Source organism: Mauremys mutica, chromosome 10 (genome assembly GCF_020497125.1).
Source record: "Mauremys mutica isolate MM-2020 ecotype Southern chromosome 10, ASM2049712v1, whole genome shotgun sequence".
In the NCBI taxonomy this organism is placed as follows: Eukaryota; Metazoa; Chordata; order Testudines; family Geoemydidae; genus Mauremys; species Mauremys mutica.
Genome location: NC_059081.1, coordinates 41,846,371 through 41,868,044, shown reverse-complemented (window position 1 = coordinate 41,868,044; position 21,674 = coordinate 41,846,371). Strand labels below are relative to the sequence as shown.

Sequence of the window (21,674 nt, the reverse complement as noted above, 5' to 3'; positions counted from 1 at the left end):
AAGGAAAGAAAAAAGTATAAGAAAATCTATTATAAAGGGAAATTAAAGATAAGAGCTGATAATACAGGTCTTAATGTAGCCTTTTGAGGGGTTTACTTTCTTCGTTTTGGCCAAGAAGTCAATATTTGCGAATTTACAAGAGCCCCAAAGGTTTGCTTAGAACGTCTAGAATTTGCTTTAATAATAATAATAACGTTTTTATCGGGAATATACTCTACGCTAGAGTTGCAAAAGACAAGTTCAGTACAGGGATGGCAAGATATTTGTCTAGTACATAGAAAGCGCCTGCTCACGCATTACTACTCTTTTCTTTTTCATCCGTCGGTTTTGAAACCAAATTTTAACTTGTTGATCGCTTAAATTCAGTCTGTTTGATAGTTCTTTCCTCTTCTGTCGGTTAATAAACTCATTGAGGAGAAACTCGTTTTCCAATTCAGCAATTTGTTGTTTTGTGTAAGGTTTCCGTTTCTTTCTTAATCTCCCCTGGGCGGGACACCAAGGCAAACCTACAACAAACATGTTGATAATTTAATGGATAAGTTGTCTGCAATACACAGAGCATGCAATACACCGCGTTACTTAAATGTAACTTGCTCAAGGTATGTTTTTGTCAAGTACACCGGACATCACAAGAGCTAGCTACCCTATCAGATTAACTGATTATCTCCACAAATGGATAAACGTGTAATTAAAATAATTCTAAAGGTCTTTTAGAAAATTATTCTCTAGGTCTCGTCTAGATAAAGTGAGTTATTTAAGGCATACCATCCTGCACTGAAGGTCTCAGACATGACTGGACTGCTGCAGACTGCACTGTCAGGTTCAAGTTGACCGAATTCTTGATGTCCTCCTTTAAGCTTGAAGGAGAGGAATTCACTTCAAAAAGAGCCGATGAGCCATGCAAACCTCTTTGCAGGCTGGAGTGGTCATACTTCACTGGCTTTAAGTTGGTTGGATGAGTAATACTTGGGTCATTGGCAAACGAGAGCCTCTGCCTGCATCTTTCCTCCTGTTTGGAGCTCGCTTCGTGGGCGTAGTATTTATTGTTTTCTTCCAGGCACTCTTTGTTGCTGTTGGAATTGATGTTGATTGGAACAGAGCCCGTAAGGTAAGGCTGCGAGGAGCCGCTGAAAGCGTGGTTCTGAGGCTGAGTTGTACACGAACTTGAGCAAGTCCAGGGGATCGAGCTTCTGGGATAGGAAATGGTGGGCAGAGCCGCCAATTGACTGCCATTAGTCCGCAAATTAGGAAAATAAAAGGAGTCCGGCGACTGCAAATTCAAGAGAGAACCAACGTAGCCAGATCTGTAGAGACCGCGATCACACATTTCCAACAAAGGCCTTCAGCTGTTCTTACAGCAGGATTTAGTTACAACGGGGAATAAGCGGCAAGCCTAAAACGATTGGACGAAACTTTGCATACAGGTTCTTCAAAGCCGGTAATTCCAGCACCGCCTACACCCACTGAGCCCTCTTGTTCTAAGTATTATAGTAATACTTGAAATATTAAAATCCCTAACTTGCGAGGGGGAGGAGAAAGCTCTGTCCCCACTCCTATAAAAATGAGTGGAGTGGGAGTGGAACGCTGCTTTACAACAGAGAAAATAGGAGAAAACGAACATTTGAAAAGCTTTAGATCCGTTAGCTAGAATCAGGAGAACTGTGATTTCTCCTTGTGCCCACTTGACTCGATCATTATGATTATTACGCTTTATTTCTCACCTAGGGTTTCCTCATTGATTGTAAAGGTGTGAAGCTATTTGCTATATCTACATATGCATGTGTACATATATTGTTATTGCAAACATCCTTATATACATGCATATATACATGCTTGAAATTAAAATCCTCGTTGATGATCTGCTATTACTGGTATTATTATGATAATGACCTGATATGACTAGTTGTAGATTTATGCCCCTTTCAGATTTACACATTTTTACTTGCATTATCACCCATGTGGGGGAAAGTGTAATCATTGAAGGTCTGTGTTCTTTACAGGGCGTTTAGTAATTTACATTTTAAAAATCAAACGTGTTCCACTCTTTCTCCCAACATGTTTCTTATTGAGGATACTTTATTTTTAACACTGCAAAGTAATACAAAAAAACCCTCCAAATAATATATTTATATCACGTGTAATACATTTTAGAACAACGCGCCCAAAGTACATGTTTTATTGATTTATTTTCATTTTCGCAAATCAGGCTTATTAATAAGGACTGGCGAGGGAAGAAGCTAAGAATTAGTTTGGAAACTGCGAGAAAACACATTTAATCGGAGGTGCAATAAGCCACGGCAATAATTAGAGTGGTCGCCGCGAGTTTAAATTGCCTGACTGATATGACATAATTTCCACGGCATTTATTTTTCCGCCATTAGGAGGTCAGCTCTTGGCACTGGGAGTTTTTCAGGGTCAAACATGATTTCAAGAATCCCCCCCCCCTGCTTTTTGCATAACAACTGCATTAAAAATGACATTAGTGAGCGTCCACACTTCATATCGCATGGCTTTGGCAAAGGGTGAACGAATGAGTTGTGGAGCTTTGGGGAGCTGGAACCCATGTGCTAAAACATACGGAAATATGGGGAAAGGGTGATGATATGGGGCAAGTTGTCAGAGGAAAAAGCTTCAGATGATCCTGGATATTTTTGAGATCACTCTTCATCAGTCAGCGGTGTTCAGAGCAGGTTTTCGGAATATAAAGTCGACTTCTAAATAATATTTTCGGCGTCCATCCATTTAATACATTTCACACAGTATATACATACACGCTGCTCCATAAACGGAATGTCCCCACAACGGACTTAACCCAGCTTCAGACAGAAACATAAAGCACTGACTTCATCGCGTTACATTAGCTCGATTAAAATATCAAACATGGTTAACACTAAAGGTTAATTTTCCATGTTATTGTCTTGTTAATTATAGTTTTAATCTTGGCTTTTTTCTATGAGGAGATCAGAGGCACTGGCAGTCTTGACATTTTCCTAATGAAATTCGTCTTTCTGTTTAATGGGAATTTTGAGTAAATTATACAGTAATTTCATTGCCCTGGAAGAAAATCTTTAAATGATTACTCTCCAGATTATCCCCCAGACCACACAAGACCACACAAGCAGTGCTGGAGGATATTACTGACCACTGCCCTTAATTTTTATTGTTTGAGTTATGTCTGCCAATTGAGTCTCTCTTATTAACTTATTTGTTTTCCTTTCTCAATATGCTGGAAAATAGTTGGGAAAAGTTTAGTTTTCTTCTGCACTAGCGTTTCATAAAGAAAGCTGTAATTGCGTTTGGCCTCTCAGAAGAAAGGAATGGGCATTTTGTGTTCAAAAGAGTATATTTTTTCCCAATAAAAAAAAAGAATAGATGTGAGCTCTGTTACCGGAAAGAAAGGTGACACTTCAAACTAGTTTTTATGGTGTTAGAGAAACCAGGGCTTTTCAATTAACCTTAAACTAATCTATAATTGTAAATTAATAATAAAATAAACGTGGAAAGAAAAATCTTAGCAACAAGAACATACAGCAGAGGTATTTGTAGCTGCAGAAAATAATGGTTATGTTTAAGTCTGCCCAAACATGACAAAATATATCGTAATGTAATCCTTGTTCGAAGTTTTTGCCCGTGGTGGGGTGAATATAGCAGTGACCAGAATTCTTATTGGAGAGGATATCTTCAGCTGTAAACACATGCATCATTTGTTCAATCATATTCTTTAATAAAACGTGCATATCTCTATATTCTTATTTGTTCAAGAAATGTAATGGTTCATTATAGCTAGATCGAGACCTTTACTCTTAAGCGCTTTTGGGTAAGTGTTGAATCAAAAGTAGTGTGACTACTAGACCTGATTACGCTTCCAACGCCTTTGATTTTAGAGGCATAGTCTTTCCATTTGAATATGAACGTTGCGCCGTGTAAATTAATGGTATTAAGTTGTCATTTGTACTGTGGAAATGCAGCACCTGGAACGGGAGTGAAGTGCTTTCCTAGCCTATGCCAGAGATTGTCCAGGAGATGGCAGGATTGTCCTATACATCCGCGCTCACTCCAGTGCACAACTATAGGAGTCAAGATCAACGGTAAATACAGGGCAGCCAAGTCGCCACGGCATATTTCATTTCAATTTATTAATGTATTCATTAACTGTGTGAAATAAAACTATACATACATTATATAATAAATATATTGTCATCATAATTCTGCTAATATATATAATCAATGTACTCATGAATAGTGTGAAATAGAACTTTCTTTCACACTTTTATTTCTCACAATTAGTGAGTACATTAATCATATATAGTAGCAGAATCATGATGATTATGCTACGTTTCATTAGTCTAAAATAAATTACTATACATAAACTGTGGGGACATAAGGTATCTTAGTGAGGTGCAGGCAGTGATATGAAATGTACACTGCACAAACAATGGCTGGGTATATTATAATTCATCTGATATTCCAAACAACTGTATAGATCCCAATAGCCTGTGATGTAAACGTTGCCTCTAGCACCAACGCAGCTATCCATATTTTCTACCGAAGCATTCTTTAATTTCTTCCATATCACTTCCGTGCTCTTTGCATGTGTATCTACAGAAAGTATCATTTTTAAATAATGCTTCGAAATGCAGATGATAAGGCAAAAAGGAAGCCCTCGCCTTTCTGACTATAGTTGTGTTTTTCTCTCTATTTCTGCACGTTAGGTTCCATGGGACAAAAATTAAAAGCAAACTCCTCACATGTGATTGAGTTAGTAGCGCGTTCAGATTTCATTCTAATGTATAATTTGCATGTAAAGTGGAGTTGTAATCTTCCTAAATCTACATCTCAGTATTCTGATACAAACTGAGAGTAAAGGCTAACCTTACATCAAAACAGAATACGAGAGAGTTCTGGGCAAAAAGAAAACTAAATGTTAGCAATAAAAAAATCTAACCAATGAGTATTTCTTAGTTTTAAAGTATTTTTAAAATGGGATGAAAAGGTTCTAACAGACAGACTGACTTTAGCATATATAGAGAAAAGGGATTTTTAAAGTTCTAAACAAAGGCAGTATTGATTATCAGAGAAGGGTCAACACTTTTTTGGACATTTACTCTACCTTCCATGTACTTCAAGTTACAGATTTTATGTTCCCCCAAAGTCTCTTATTTTCCCAGGGAAAGAAAACCCAATTTGGAACCTAGCTTTCCAGCGGAGGGAGATTTTTTTCCAAGTTAAAAAGGAAGGTGGGGGCGAGGGTGGGAATAAGCGTAAGGGTACCGTGTGAGCCTAACACTTAGCTGTACAGGTCATTTTGTGAAATGAATGGGGCTGACAAAAAGTCTGGGCCGCATTCTGAGCTCCACCCTCTGCCACACCAGCTGCATCAGGGAGGCTTGTTGGTGTATGAATGCAGATTCGGGCCCAAGGACACAACGAATATTCTAAAATGGAACATTTAAAACGCGGCAAAGCTGCTCAAAGAAGCTGCATTTCTTGCGCAGACGAAATATCACAGTGGAGCTGAAGTTGCTGGAAAACCACCGTTATGTTTCATATAGCAAACTGTAAGCAGAAAGCATCTTTTACTCATTATACAAATATCTGGTATAGCAAAGAGCTCCGTCTTTGGGATGTATTCTCGACTTTTTAATGCAGCCTGTCGTTAGATATCTGACTTGCTTAAAAAAACCCAACAACAATCAAGCCATAAAAGTAGCCTTTCCATAATGCAGCCTGCAAAACGCCATGCTGTAAAAATAAATGCGATTTTCTTCAACTGTTGTTCTATTGAAAGGAAATCGTTTTTATTGAAGATGTTTTAAGGAGCTCTTGACAAACTTATTCACGGCTTTGAAGTTGAGCCCCCATTTCCAACACAATTCCAAGTAAAAGCAGACCTTAAAACAAGAACGGAAACAATACCGTTTGATGGAAAGTGACTTAGTGTATGTCTTACCCACATACGTTAAGTATCAACGTGTTTAGAGCAATAGGCTATTATAATAAATAATAATAGTTCGGAACACAACATAGTTTAATCATTACAAGAGACATAAATGGAGAGATTTTCTCTTTTCTCTCCTAGCAGTAAACTGACTTGTATGCTCAAAATCACTGCATGGGTATCATAACAGCACACTAAGATTCAAACAAAACTAAAACACAACCGCCAGCCTCTCTGATCTAAATAAATTATGGCATCTTTCGAAAATCATCATTTATTGCTTCTTTCATGAACACCCGTGTATTTTTGTAACTTAAAGGTATCAGCAAGCTTCACTTCTTAACAAGAAGTTTTCAAACCACATGATAGGGTGAAGGTGGAGAGTCTTGTGCTTGTTCAGACAAACAGGAATAATAGGGCATCCAATACATTATATAAAAATACACATACGTTTATACACACCTTTATACAGCATGTCCTCTATATGCAATATGATTAAACACTGGAATTCAGTTTAACTGTGTGATCCTAGTATGCAGCTACCTAGCTAGCTATAAACTGATAAAATGTATCTGTTTCGGACTATCTTTACTAATGAAGAGCAAATTATAACCCTATAAAACTGTATTGTTTGAAGTAATTGTGTGTGATGCATTCGAATAAATGCATCTGCACAGAATATTTTGTTATTCTTTAAATTAGGGAGTATGAAATCATTAATCTGCAAATGACAAAGTAAAATCCCCCAAAATATGTGGAATACAGACAGTCGTGGAAACAGCTGAAGTTAAATATGTTTTTCTAGTTCCAATCTGGCTCCAAATAACATTATTTTCTGAAAAAAGAATAATCACCTCCCAACTACATGAAAGTAGCTATTTTCACATTAACAACCACTCACTCTATATGCTGGTGGGCTCACTTTACTTTAGACTGAGAACAGTGTTGTAATTATTTCTTAATCCCCAATTACATTACATTAATTATTATTTTTTTAAAAAGAATTCTGCATCGTTGTGAAATTTATGATACCAAATCACAACTGACAGTCGTGGCACCCGGCTGTTCGGAGACAATTTTACAGAAAAAAACAGATAAGTATTTAAGAAAATTATAATTGTAACTGATCAACATACTTAAAGTCGTTTATACTGGCCTCGAGGGAGGAACAGAAGATATTAAAATACACTAAAAAAAAAAGAAAGAAACAGAACTACAAAGTCAAGTTTTGGCAGCATTCTCCACGGATCACAGAAAAATGCTGACATTAATTAAAAGCAAATCACAAAATCTCGCCGCCGTAGGAAGGGGGGAAAATATTAAATATATTTTCAAGTCTTTCCAAAAGTCTTTAGCTGATCGTAAATTGTATTTATATTTCCGTCACTGTCCACAACCAATAGATCAAGATACATTGTCCTTCAGCTTTGAGACTATTTTCTTATCCTTCACCCTTCTATTCTGAAACCAAATGGTAACTTGTCTCTCAGACAGGTTTGTGGCTGCGGATATCCTTCGCCTCTTGTCCTTGTTAATGAACTTGTTAATGGCATATTCATTCTCGAGTTCTTTAAGTTGCAGTTTGGTATATGGCACTCGCTTCTTTCTTCCACGTCTGTAGACACACATATCTGGCTGGTTTAGTGCAACGTCCCCTATTGTAAAAGACATTATGCGAAAAATTAGAATTGTATGACAGGAGTTTAAATCTTAACTGATACTTGCTGGGCACTGGTTTTCATGGGAAAATAAAGAACGTTAGGTTGTTTACAGCTTATTATTATTATTTACACATCCGCATTATTTACACGCTATTAAAGCACGAAAATCTTGATGGTCTGTCATCGCTTTCCAAGCCTGCATGGTAGCGAGCCTGCAAAGTTTCGCAGTGCATTTGCTGGGGGGGGTTGAGTTTAGTTACATGTATGTAAAGTACACAGAGAACTTTGCTTACTGTGTGTTTCCCTGTGTCTGTCTGCAAGTGGTTTTGTGCATGTGCACACTCACCGCATGCAGTTTCTTAACTACTCTGGGTGAGTCTTAAGTGCTAGCCTGAATAACAGATAATCCCAAGCATTCGAGACATCAATTTGCACAGCTTCCCAAAGTATCAAAGGCAAAAGTGAATAGAAGTCCAATCATCAGAACAAATTAAAACTAGCCATAAGGCTAGGACAGCTGGGCATGCTAAGTTCCAGGGCTCTGGGATCTACCACACAGGGTGGAAACACAGTGTGATATTCTTAACAAACATCTTCCCCTACCCCGGGTGGCTGTGTGCGCAGAGTAACCAGGTCGCCAGGCCGGCTAGTGTAACACAGGGTGGAAATTAAACTCAGACCAAAGCTCTCCCTCGCGTACCTGGAAAGGACGATTTCCAAAAATGTGAGCTCTGGGCCTGGTCTTTAGCACAGTAAACCTGACTGTTCCAGCCATTAGCCAGAGTCCAAGACTGATAGCCCTCCATCGAGATGTATGTTTCGTGCCTCGGCTCCCCGGAGCCGAACGTGGAGACCATGTCTATGTACCCAGGAACGTGCTGGTAAGGGTTGGTATAGCCCTGGTAAAAGGACACTTCCTTGGCCCGGGAGGAGACTTCATTGGCGGGGACGCTTGTGCTGGCCAAACTGGAGACGTCCATGTACTTTTCCACGGGAAAGCCGCCAATGGAGGCATGGGGGGAAGACTTCAGGGCGTTCTGCTGGATCCCGACCCCGTGGGACATCCGACAGCTGTAATATCCGTTGCCAAAGTGATAGCCGTAGCCCAGCGCCGGGCCGGCCGGCGGAGCGGCGGAGCCTGGGCACTCTTTGGAGGGCGGATCGGAGCGGGCCGCGGACCCCGAGCGCTCCGGGCCCCCAGCGTACGCGAACCCCGGGGCGGCCGCCGAGCGGCCCGAGTGAGCCGCCCCGAACACGGGCGACGAGAGAAAATTGCGGCACTGGCTGGAGGCGCCGCCGCCCCCGTCTCCTCTTAATCCTTCCATCTCGCGGCTTTGCTCATGATCTTGCACATCCCTGGCTGCGGCTCGGTCCCGGGCTAGGCACGGTGCACATTGTTATTGCCTCCAACAGGTTAGATCATTGTGGTACGTTTATAAAAACTAACTTCAGGTTGGGAGGGGGAAAGGGGGTGGGGGCGGCCTGCTCCAGATTAGTTTGCTGGAGTCCGGGGGCGCCTCATAGGCTGCCGAGGAGCATGTGATCCTCCAGGCGCATGAACGAGTTCTGAGCTCTCAGCCCCTGCCCGGGACCGGCGTGTCCCCTTGCCTCACTTATTCATATTTTACAGTGTGGATCCACGGGCGTTTACTCCGAAACGCGCTGATTACGCTAGTGGGAGAGGGGGTTTATGGCCCCCCTTTCTGCCGCACCAGCGGCGCTTTCATCTCCCGGCGAGCTTCCATCGCTTCAACAGGCTTAAAATAAAGAAAGAAAGAAAACAAACAAGCGCTCCAACTTTTTTACCGTATTGGTTAACCCTTTAATTATTCAGCACAAAGCAAGACCAAACGGATCCCAGAGAAGGAAGTAGATCTAATGCGCAGGAAGGGACGGAAGGGAAATGTATCGTCATTGTCCAGAATATCTCGGTGTTTACTGCAGTTCTTCACACTTGAGATTATGTCTCTTACTTCATTATCGAGTCACATGGTTATTTAAATTATGGCTCAAAGTCACGGGAAAGTTGATAATTATTAGCAGCCAAATTGTTTTAATTAATGATCCTACTCCAATATTTGAACGGTTACTGCTAAATGCACATAAGGGGGATGTATTTAAATAACCATTTAGTTTAGAATTAAACATTCCTTTCCTAAGTAGATGTATTGACATTTTTTAGTTATTAATGATTGCTACACGGAAGTTTGCAGTATCTTTCTACTATCTTATTAAGAAATATAAGACTTTGCATGGTTTTGTTATTATTGTCATTTGGATACTAGATAAATATACGCAACTTACTATGTGCTCTAGCAGGGTATATAAATGACAGTGCTGTTTACGTTATTTCTGAAAAGTATAGTACATAAACATATATAGATATATGCGTGTGTGTAAGATCACAGACACAAAAACACACGCACACATAAATGGCAGATCTTATATCACTGCTGATAGCCATTAAAATCCACTGTCTGTGTACTGCACAAGATGTTAAACCTGGGATTCATTACATGTGGCTTTTTTCTTGAAGTGTCAGTTAATCTAGTGGTAAAACTGACAAGTTAAAATGCCGTGTTTGCTTATTATTATTATGGCTCTAGGATTAACTTTCCAAGACTGCAGCAAATCTTTATATTGTCTAATCGACACGAGTGCTGTGTTCGGTTTTGAACTTGCTGTAATGCAAAGATCCTAAAATGTAGCACGTTCTATAAACGTATTTCAGGCTTATTGGATTGGCTCCTTTCGGCGCTCTTGCTCTGGGTTTACTTGTTGCAAACACTTAACACGCAAACTTGGACAGAAAATGCAACAAAAAGTTACTACAGGGAAGCTTCTCCGAAGTAAAAGGAAGAGGGGTTTTTTTAAATTAAAATGATAATAGAAATGTTTTGAATGCTTAAAACACACACACACACACACACACATCCTACAGTGGAAGATTCAAAGAAAGGAACAGGTTATGGAAGGCGAAATTAATATATGACATAATTTTGTTTTGAAATGCAGTTTGCGTTGATAATAACAACCAAGGATCACAAGCCCGTTGGGGTATTTTATATAAAACAAATCTGTGATCTCTCTTTAGTAACCCTGGCTTAAGTGAGTTGAATGAGAAAGCGAACCGCTTCGCAGTACTAGCAGGTCTTTTAGCTTTGTAGCAAGTCTAATAATATTTGGCAGTTTCTGGAAGTGGGGTGAGGAATGACAAACTGGTGCCAATAATCACAATAACAACCGCCTGGCAAACACAAGTTCGTGTTCATTAGCTCCAACCACTTAATTACTGTTAATCTTTCATAATCAGGTAAGAAGTCAAATAAATAAACCAGACAGGGCTACGTACTTCGCTCAAGTATAAACCGACTCAATATCTGTTCCCAGGATATAAAATGGTTCCTAATTAGGGAAGTGGTTCCTAAGGATACAGGTAAAGACTCATTCCTTTATTTAACTGAATTCAGCTTTCCCATGGATTCTTAACTAAAATATAGAGTATTCTGAGGTATTTAAGATCGAAAATGTGTATTGCATTGGCCATGTGCAATTTTCTGTTTCTATCTCGTACTGTAGTTCTTCTAGCCAATACGTATATCGTAATTATCTTTCCTGTCACAAAAATGTAAAAAAGCGATTAATAAAAACAAAAGAAACTTAAAGTATGAAGTTTCTTGCCTCTTTAGCCCTCTTACATCAAAGCAAATTAATTTGTTATTATGTCTTAGCGCGAAATGAGACCAAATACGACTTTCGCTTCAATGAGTGTTTCTATGATTCCATGCCCAGTGAGACTGTCTCTGAACCGTGGTTTGGGATCAATAATTGAAACTCAGTAATATGCCATTTTGTGAGGTGTGTAAAAACACAGCATTGCCTTACTCTCATGCTTTGCACGAACAGGATATTATGAATGTGAATAAAAATAATGAGCTCATAAGTCAAAGTCTCTTTATAATGTCTGCAAATATACACCCAGTTTACATGTGTTAAGATTTGTTGCTTTAACTATGTGGTACACGTAGGTGTAGAACAAGAATCTAGACTAATTAATTATTGCTTCTGTGTAATATTATACTTTTGATAATAAAGTATTCTAAAACAATTCCTTATCTACTTCATTGATTGTGAAAAAGTGTTTTAGAAGGCAATGGCAACTGACAACTTTGAAACTTGTTAGTAGATCGTAATAATGGATGTTTTCATTTGCTCCAGAATGTTACAGAATAATTTTCCTTCCCTCTAGAGTATAGTAAGTGTATGCATAGTTGACACCATATCTGTATTAAATTTTCCATTTAGAAATAATACGGGCATCAGTATAATAAATTAGCAAGATATCTGCAAGCACATCTTGCAGGAAAGTTACTGGGCTCTTCCCATAAAGGACTATGCGGCATTTTATGATTTTGAAAATATCTCATGTCCTTAAAAATCTTCGGAAAAATCTACTAGACTTAGTGCTCAAATCTTTGTCCTAATTAAACATACGGATTGAGCAATTGCTGTGCTAGTCTCTTTCACCTCTCTTTTCCTTCTGCCCAGAAAACACACCCTCATCCTTCCACCACCCCCTTCTCTTACCTCTTTTCCAGGCTGTCATGTGATCTGGCTTCGGTAACGTTGTCCTCTTCTTAGCTATATTTTAAATCTTTTTCTTCATTTCGATTGCCCTTCTGAAGTCACGGTCTATTGCTATGGTTTGCTGCAGAGAACAAAACCATACCTAGCAAACCAAGGAACTTTGCACTTTTGGGTTCAGCCTGAACAGCTCACATACAAAATAAGGAGATTAGTAATATTTCAACAACTACCTTCTCCAACCCTCGCTAGATTTCTTTATTTAATTTTAACCACTTTATGTTTTTAGTGACTAAGTGGACAAACATTGTTTATTTTCTGTGTTTCTTTTTCTTCCAACTCAACAAAAAGACCTAGTAGAAATTGAAACAATTGCAATAAAGAAAAGGCTTAATTGCCGTGTAAGGATATTTGTTAAAATGTTTTCCAAATCTGTCTTATGGATGCTCAGAACTTTATTTAGGAAGTCAATTGACTTTTGAAGATACATTTTCATAGGCTCATAGAAATGTAAGCCTGTAAAGGACCTTGAGAGGTCACCGAGTCCAGTCCCCTGAGCTTTAGAACATTGAAAAGTATCACTCTGCGCAGTGGTCTCTACAAAATCCAATACGACTTATAAGCAAACGTGAGTGTTTAACATGTTTCCACCTCCCCCCGCCCATAAACGGGTATAAAATCTTTCATAAATCCCAGCCAATATTTAGAATCATAACTCGTGCTGGCATACATACAAGTATGTACATATACATATACATGCAACATACAAGTCGCTGCAGGGAACTAAAAACGGTGCGGTTTAAACCGAAATAACTTTTACATCACATAAAATGTTATCAGCTGAATTTAGCATCACACGTCCCATTAGTGAAGCTAGCGCAAAAAAACACAGTGTTATTAACTTTGTAAATATATGGTGCTCAAAGTTTTCTTTGAGTTGTGATCAAGTTGTATATTTACCATGGCAGTGAAATATTTTAAAAAGCACAAGTAATTAGACAACTATGCTAGAGTCCTCCTAAATAATAATTCTAGCTTTGTCCGCCTCTCACTAGGAAGTAGAATAAATATAAGTATATGTATATATGTAGGATATGTGTACTTTAATTATATCTTTATATACAGGAGAAGAATATGGGCTCATAGAAAGCACGGATGTCTCCAGTAAAACTCCAGGCAGCTGCTGTACCCAGCAGTAAGTCTTCAGCAACAATATTAAATGGCTTCCAGTTTTTGCAGAGTTTGAGGTGTAAGCAGAGAGAGACATTCTCTCAAGTTGCACCATTCAGCATTTCCCACGATTATATTGTACGATGCAGGATCCCAGCTCTATCACTAGATGGCTCTACACGTTTTTCTGTGGAAGCTCAGAGTGCAGATTAATAATGTAAGTTTGAACTGTATTGTTTCCTTGTATAATAGAATTGGACTTTCTAGCTTGCAAGAGTGAAATACCTGCGTTTATATAGATAGATAGATAGATAGATAGATAGATATACTACAAAGGAGGGAAGAGGGTTCCTACAGAAAGTGAACCTGTTGTCTTAGCACAAACTTTCAGGTATTGCCTTAGTGCAATAAATCTCAGCGTGTTTTTTTTCTTCATAAAACAAGCCTTCCTATAATTCGCTATAGATCTAGAAGTAAATAAAGCAAACATAGGCTCTAGTTTCATTTTGTGAGTAGTCAAGTCAAGGGCAAAGGACATTGTACAATAACGTTAGATCTCATCAGACCATTTCACCTACACATGAAAATTCTCTTTTTCACCAGTTTTCATAACAATTGGGCAAAGCTCATTGATCACTATATACTTGAGCCTTCGTCCTCCTATAGATGCCTGGGTGAAATCAACTGCAACACCGGGCCTTTAGTTATTTGAGGGACAATATAGACATATGCAGCCAGAATTTTTTTCTAGCTCTCACCTGAAATAGTGCATCTACACGTTGTATGTTACCTGCAATAATAATAATGTTTTAAAATTTACCTCTGAACACCCAAAGTTAAGAAAGAAAAAAAATATTTTAGCCAGTGTTCCCAAGAACACATTAAAGCTAGTTAAAAACTGGTTGAGATTTCAGTCGATTTAATATGAATTTCTCTTTCAGTGAAGATTTAACAGACATGATCAAAATATTATTTGATATCATAAGTAACAACTCTCAAGATAAAATAAAACCCTTTGGCTGTAGGCCTACGCAGCTATTTAAAGCTTATAAAAACAACTGAGTAAACAGAGGATAGCAAAAACTCATCTATTTTCATCGGTCTATATCACTTCCTTTACATTCGCTTGCTGATATAACCCTCTAAATATGTGTTGAAAGTTTTCTAGACTGCACTCATTATTAAAAGAAAAAACTATAAACATTTATAAAAATATATCAATCTAGTTTTCTAAGAATATAAATATCAAACAATTAGCTTATTAGTGGATATCCATTCTTGAGAAGAAAGATTAATTGTATTATGCTTATCGTTTTTGTTACTTAATATTTATTTCAGAGAGGATTATTACCGTCTTTATGGCATGTAATTTGTATGTAGCTACATTTTGAAACACGTTATTCATAAACTGAAGTATTAGTATTATTTAAAAGGTGCACAATGTAACAAAACATTAATTAAGGTAATGCACAGTCGACCTTGTGTAAAACATATTTTTCACATTGGGAGTTTTGTTGTAGCCTATTTCACCTGCAATATATCATAAAACAGTTATTTTCTTTTTAGTGGTACAGTAACATTTTTGGAATATAAAACTCTACTGGATTTGGTAGTGTTCAGATGTAAGTGTGTTGGAGATGTGGTGTCTAGCTGTGGTCTTCAAAAAAAGTGGGGGGGGGAGATGCTAACTCAGTTAAAGTATTTAAGAAAACAGACGGGGGCGCCAAACGACAGCAATAAAGCAACCCACAGACTTCCGTTTCCCCTCCTATAACTGGTAAGGCACTATTCAATCTGGACGAAATAGGCTTTCAGCTCTATATTTTGGAGGCTATTTTGCATAATAATTATTTCAACTGGTAAAACATAAGTTTGTATCTAACTGGGACCAGTATCTTTTCCCATGGAAAGTTTGGTTACAGTCTGGATTATCCAGCTATAGTCAACAATAGAGAAGTTTTTGAATTAAAGTTAGGCAGTGTTTACAGTATCTACAAACAGAGCCCAATATGTACATCGTCACCCTTCTGTTCAGAATTGTTTAATCTCAGGGAACTGCTGTCCTTATAACATTTTAATAACAGGACAGTTTATGGAGATTGTCAGACAACTCTATCTTTTCAGTAAATATCGGTGTAGGAAATCGTGCTCTCTCCTGATAAAACAGAAGATACCGCTTTGTCATCACTTATATTGGGGTAAGAAAGGCAAATATATCACCATCTCTTACGGGTTTAAAATTATTTATGGAGAAACGTAGTTTCAGAAAGTGTGCGCTTGGGTTGTGCTGGCAATATATAAGGCGTTGACGTTTACATTCCTTCTATTACAATGGAGGTTTTTCGTGTTTAAATTACGCACACTGCTCAAAGCTCCCTACGGTTAGTGAAAGTTGATAGTTACTTCTGTCTGGTTTGGGGCTGTAAAACATAGGACACCAAACTGCAGCTAAATTCACATTTCAAAGAGCTGACACAAAACTCCCATTAATAGAATGCTGGATTTTATAAACAATGCCTAGAACGTTTCCTAAATATTTCATGGAATTTTTAGGGAGACTTTTTTGAATACGTTCTTAAAAAGCCGACAAGAATCCCGTTTTCGACGTACGAATCATAGGCAAGAGCATAGGAATTTAGGAGATGTGACTTTAACATTACAAGGAAGAGCTTCTCTTGGCAAAAAAAAATCCTATGTAATCACAGGAAACGTTGGAATATTTCTATACCTGATCAAACTCAGAAACTCAGGATCTAAAACTTTACTATGTGGGTAGAAAAAAATCTCTCCGAAAGTAGAGATTGGGTAGCTATTGAAGAGTACTCCAGAGATGCTAATGACAAAGGATTTATCTTCGTTTAAATGGTTGCCATCAGCGTCATTATTACTATCAAAGTTATCACTGAGGAGAGCTTTTCCGATAGTCACGTCTACTAAGCTTGCTAGCCCGTGTCCTTTACAGCACAAGACATTTTACTCCGGATCAACCCGGAAAACAGCGGACAGCTCATCTAACTAAGCCACAGGTAACCTTGGAGAAAGAATGATGATGAGGAGCATGTCTTTACTAATATCTGATGCTTTTGAAATACTAAAATCAAGTCATTATATCTATATATTTTTAAAAGCTTCACTTTTCGTGGGGAGGGTGTAAAAAGAAACCTGGTTAGAGAATGAAATGACAGTGCGGCAGTACGGTGCTTTAAATCATGAATGCATTTAACGTTATTTGGACATTTTTGCCATCAAACTGCACAACAGCGAATTTTTTTCCCAAGAGGGGAAAAAATCGTAGACTATCTCCGACAAAAAGCAAGATTATAGAAAGTTAGAAGGACACCATATTTAAGGATGCAGCGAGGAAAATATACTAACCCCCCCCCAGGATTACAATAAATCCATGTGCAGGCTGCTGTGGTACTTAAACTGCTATGTACCAGCTGCAATAGTTTTTAAAAGTCTCAGTATAAGGTTTGTGTGTATGGGGATAGTTGGGGTGTGTGCTAGTAACATTCTTAAATAAAAGTACGAGTGCATTCTTAACTGAAAAGGAAAAGTAAATAAAATACAGTGGAAGGGCAGTCTCAGTCCGCAGGTCCTCTTCCAACATTTCCTTTAGTTGCGTTCTAAAATCCGCTCTTAGATACATAAAGCATTATCTATTATTTAGCATGTAGTTCTGTCCGAGGACAAATGAGAAAGAAGCTGCATCATTAGGACCTAAAAGGCAACAAAACAAAAATCAGAGCATAATGATGCACCTAAATGAAGGGGGAAATGTTGCACAGCTCATTTTATTAATCAGACTGTCAATTTCACCCCAGAGGCCAAACCCCAGAGCAATTCAAGCAAGATCTGATCACGTTAAGGACAAGAGCTTTACTCTTCACTTCTTGTCTTTCTTTCTTTCTACCTGGATATATTTGTCTGCTCAGAAGCCGCCTTCATTATCCACTGACAGAAGCTTGTGTTTATTTGCTTATAAACCTGTTACAATAAATGATTATTCGAACAGCGTCATTCCTACCTTAATGACGAGCACTACTTTTTGATGAATGACATTTCGGGCTAGAAAGGATGTATGGGTCATTTTGACCAGTCATTCCCTCGCTTTGGCATCCCACAATTTTTACGCCTCCCTCAAAAAGAGATAATAATATTTAGAGACACTTGCCGGGCTGAATGTGAATTAGCCCCTGCTGCAGCTCATCATTAGTACAGGACCAACCCGGCAACTTTGACATTTTTGATAAAGCTGAGATGATGGAAAGAATAAGAAAGGAGATGATTCTGATGGAAAGAGGGCTGCACAGCCCTACAGCTGGCAAAAGGCTCTCGAATTTGTCAGACTCAGCTGGAAATGCAGTGCTGGAGGCCCTTGAAAATTCTCAACACACTGGTCGCCTCAGCCCTAGACTAACTTCCGCCTCTCTGCATAGCACTATAGGGGACATCCCTGCCAAAGGCAAATTTGAAATAGACACTTTATTCAATCTTCAACACCAGAACAGTGAAAGCAACGTCTCCTCAGAAATTGCGCCGTCGGAAAGCAGGAAGAAAATTAGCCATTATTCAGAAGTTGCTCAAGAGGCAGATATGAACAGTGATGTGGAGGTGGGCTGCTCAGCACTCCGCTCCCCAACTAGCCTGAGTTCCTCCCAGCTGAAGGAAAACAATAACAAAGGTAAATATTATTTGATTCTCTTGATCTAAACGGTACTGTTATTTGATTAAACTTGTTAGCCTATGGAAATAGTGCTCTCTCTATAGTAAAACCGCTGCTAAAACCGTACACAATTATTATTAATGTGTTATTACGATACACAAGATACACTAAACAGTGTTTATATTGCAAAGTGTCTCTATATATTCATGGAAATCGCTCTCTTTCTCCCATATTTATAACTATATATGCGTATTTTTATAGTTTCTCTCGTTCTGTAGATCTGTCTGTATTTCTCCATCTATACAAATATACATACATGGAGTAAATTCAGTATATAGATACGTAGAAACTATGTATCTATGTATATGTGTGTATTTGTCTTTCTTTGTACGTATAAAATGTGTCATTGTGTATTCACACTAATAATAATTGGCCATTGTTCACTTTCAATCTCTGATAACGCTGACTATTCAAATCCCTCCATCGTACCAGGTTTGAAATAAATTTGGTGAATTATTTTCATTGGGGAATGTAATAAGAGAATAATCAATGGATTTCTTTGGGGCAACAGTAGATGCATTTTGTCAAATGTGTCAAAAGAAAAACAATCTACACCATAATGCAAGACATAGCTTTGTTTATGGCTGCACTTATTTTGTGCCTCTCAAACGAAAATAAGAAACGTTCATGTAGCTGTTAAACCTGATTCACAGATTAGAGTTATCAGATCATCGCAGTATGAGAGCGGTACCACATCTCTAAAATTGTGCTCTGCATATGTACTCTTCTGCAGCAAATTAGCCAAGTAAACTAGAATTCTATAATTACTAAAATGCCTAATTTACTTAGAATAATTTCGTTATGAAGTGATTTAAAAAAACTTTATTGATTCTATTAACAGCAGCAATTTGTAACAATGACAGCTAGCATTAATTATCAGAGTTCACAGCCAGACTGGTAACGTTACCTCCTGCTTTATTTAATACACACAAACACATCCGGAGGAACAAATCTTTATTTCACAATTTCCTTGCTTGTTTGCCAGGCTATTCAGAAAGCAGCTCAGCTCCTACTACCACCACCTCGTCCTCAGGTTCGAGTTTAACCAGCCTGCACAGCAGCAACGCACTGGGCAGCTCAGGCTCTGGGGCTGACCAGGTGAGAAGGTACCGCACCGCCTTCACCAGGGAGCAGATAGCCAGGCTAGAGAAGGAGTTCTACCGGGAGAACTATGTGTCTCGGCCCAGGAGGTGCGAACTGGCCGCAGCGCTCAACCTCCCTGAGACCACCATCAAGGTATCTCAGCTGAAGCGCTACAAACGCGGGGCTAGTACACTCGATTTGGATTTTGGTGCTTTTGTGCTGTCTGGGAGCTTAAAATATGAGATCGAGCCCAACTCCCGGCTAAACAGATGCTTCTTACTGACAGGAAAATGCAGTGGCTTATGCCCTCCTCCTTTATGGCAAAAGAATGAATCCAATGATAACATAACAATAGAACATAAAAATAAATAGTATTGCATAATTCCCACCTGGTTTCTTAGCTATTTTTATTTGTGACTTTTGGTTAAAGAACATCCGGTCTTGTCTTTCCTGTTGGGTTTGTTTGTTTCTCTGAGTTGAAACTTTTTTAATTTGCCTTTTAATTTTCCTTGTCAATTTGTATTGCATTTGCACGTTAAAAAGGAAACAAACGATGATATTTAAAAAAAATGAAGCAGAGAAATTGGAGACGTCACTATAATAAAATTCTATTTCTCCCATTTCGAACAAAAGCACTTGAAAGACAAATGGTGTATTATTTAAAATGATTTAGAGTCTGACTGGCACAAAGCATTTCAGCGATTTATTCAGGTGAAATCTCTTTTCGTTGGATTATTTTAAATAATTTGGTTAATTATAGGACATTAAGGAGAAGCAGTGGAGAACTAAAAAGCTTGAGACAAGAAAACAAGCTGCTCCGTTACAGAGGGCGAATCTTAGACGCTCTCCTTCATGCTTCGGAAAGATCTATATTTTTGGAATGTTCATTTCCTGAAAGTAGCTTTAGAAAATAATATAAAGCAAGGATACTAAAGCGGAAGGCAGATGCAAATGCCCATTGTTACAGGGCAGAAGCAAGGCTGCAGCGTTTGCAACTCGGAATTTCATTTGCATGGCTGCTTTTAAAAACAAAACGCAAACAATATTTTGCCGTGTGCAAACACCGTGCAATTAACAAAAAGCAAACAGAAAAGCTTCCCAATAAAAGCAGCTGGGTTCCTTCAAAGGAGCCACTTTCATTTTTAATTCCTGACAGCCCTAACCGTCTCTGATGTCAGCGGGTTTTGTGCGTGCGCGAATTTGGAGGAAGGTTTTTAGGTGGTAAACCAGGGGGATAATTAATAAATAAATCACAGCCAGGCTAAGCAGCGGGGGCGGGTACTGAGAGGGGAGCGCGCCCGGCACAGCCGTGCCCTGCTCTGGAGGTCCTGCGGCCGGAGCAGGGCTTGGTTTGTGTCGGAAGCCGCTGCCGCGCTGCTGTCTAAGGCCGGCCCGTGTTCTGTGTCTCCCCTCCCCCAGGTGTGGTTCCAGAACCGACGGATGAAGGACAAGCGGCAGCGCCTGGCCATGTCCTGGCCCCACCCGGCTGACCCCAGCTTCTACACCTACATGATGACTCACGCAGCGGCCACCGGGAGCCTGCCCTACCCCTTCCACTCGCACGTGCCGCTGCACTACTATCCCCACGTGGGGGTGACGGCGGCCGCGGCGGCGGCGGCCGCCTCCGGAGCGGCCGCCGCCTCGCCCTTCGCCACCTCCATCCGGCCGCTGGACACCTTCCGCGCCCTCTCGCACCCCTACTCCCGGCCGGAGCTGCTCTGCGGCTTCCGCCACCCGGGCCTCTACCAGGCTCCCGCCGCCGCGGCCGGGCTCAACAGCAGCGCGGCGGTGGCGGCGGCGGCCGCGGCGGCCGCGGCTTCCTCGGCGCCCCCGGCCGGCTCCACGGCCTGCTCCTGCCTCAGCTGTCACAGCAGCCAGACGGCGGCGGCGGCCGCGGCGCTGGGCTCGCGCGGCTCCGGCTCGGATTTCCCCTGCACGGCGGCCTCGCAGCGGGCGGAGAGCGGCTTCCTGCCCTACTCGGCGGCCGTGCTGAGCAAAACCGCGGGCGCCTCCCCGGACCAGCGGGAGGAGGCGCCGCTCACCAGATAACTACCCCGCCCGCAGCCGGGGGCGACCCCATTGCAAGGGGCGGGGGAGGGGGGGCCACAGCCGGGCTCTGGAAAAGTTCCTTCTATTTTTGTATCGTTCGCCCCCCCCCTTTGGAGGAGACACGAGCCGGGGGAGGGGGCTGGGACCCAGACTGACATTCCCCTGCACTCCTCCCGCACCCCCCGGGGCCCAGCCCGAGGCGCGGGATGCCTGCAGGCCCCAGGGGCGGGGTTTGCGGGACAGCGCAGCGGCCAAAGGCTGCCCGGGGCGCCACCCCTCCGGGAGAATTGCACCGGTGTCACTGGGTGCAAAGCTTCTGTTCTCCTTGCTGGGCCCAAGCCCCGCCGCCCTCAGTCGGTCCTGAGCCAAACCTCACCCCCTGTGCAAGGGGAATTTGGCCTAGGGACTGAGTGAAGCTTGCAGCCACGTCCGTCTGGAAATGGGACAGAAGGTGGGGGGGGGG

The 21,674-nt window shown here is 40.4% G+C and overlaps 3 protein-coding genes across 3 annotated transcripts; 1 reads left to right on the top strand and 2 right to left on the bottom strand.

Moving 5' to 3' along the window:
• Positions 1–267: 267 nt before the first annotated feature.
• On the bottom strand, positions 268–1,327 carry HOXD12 (homeobox D12). Its single transcript, XM_044978575.1, has 2 exons — positions 766–1,327; positions 268–506 (listed from the first exon to the last, which is right to left on the bottom strand). Exons 1-2 carry the CDS (start codon positions 1,325–1,327, stop codon positions 268–270), a joined length of 801 nt encoding a protein of 266 aa, XP_044834510.1.
• Positions 1,328–7,342: 6,015 nt separating this feature from the next.
• HOXD13 (homeobox D13) lies at positions 7,343–8,953 on the bottom strand. Its single transcript, XM_044978366.1, is given in 3 exon segments — positions 7,343–7,593; positions 8,300–8,929; positions 8,932–8,953. Coding segments are annotated over 3 exon segments (903 nt in total).
• An 8,660-nt stretch (positions 8,954–17,613) lies between these two features.
• On the top strand, positions 17,614–21,211 carry EVX2 (even-skipped homeobox 2). The gene is made up of 3 exons (XM_045031796.1): positions 17,614–18,037; positions 19,065–19,315; positions 20,582–21,211. Exons 1-3 carry the CDS (start codon positions 17,614–17,616, stop codon positions 21,209–21,211), a joined length of 1,305 nt encoding a protein of 434 aa, XP_044887731.1.
• The last annotated feature ends 463 nt before the right edge of the window (positions 21,212–21,674 follow it).

Bases quoted from the DNA above. Each gene is read 5' to 3' on its own strand.
- EVX2 (XM_045031796.1), top strand. From the start codon at position 17,614: ATGATGGAAAGAATAAGAAAGGAGATGATTCTGATGGAAAGAGGGCTG. The intron at 18,038-19,064 runs GTAAATATTATT...CTTGTTTGCCAG, and splicing joins GAAGGAAAACAATAACAAAG to GCTATTCAGAAAGCAGCTCA. The intron at 19,316-20,581 runs GTATCTCAGCTG...CCCCTCCCCCAG, and splicing joins TCCCTGAGACCACCATCAAG to GTGTGGTTCCAGAACCGACG.
- HOXD12 (XM_044978575.1), bottom strand. From the start codon at position 1,327: ATGTGTGATCGCGGTCTCTACAGATCTGGCTACGTTGGTTCTCTCTTG. The intron at 507-765 runs GTATGCCTTAAA...TGTTTGTTGTAG, and splicing joins GAGACCTTCAGTGCAGGATG to GTTTGCCTTGGTGTCCCGCC.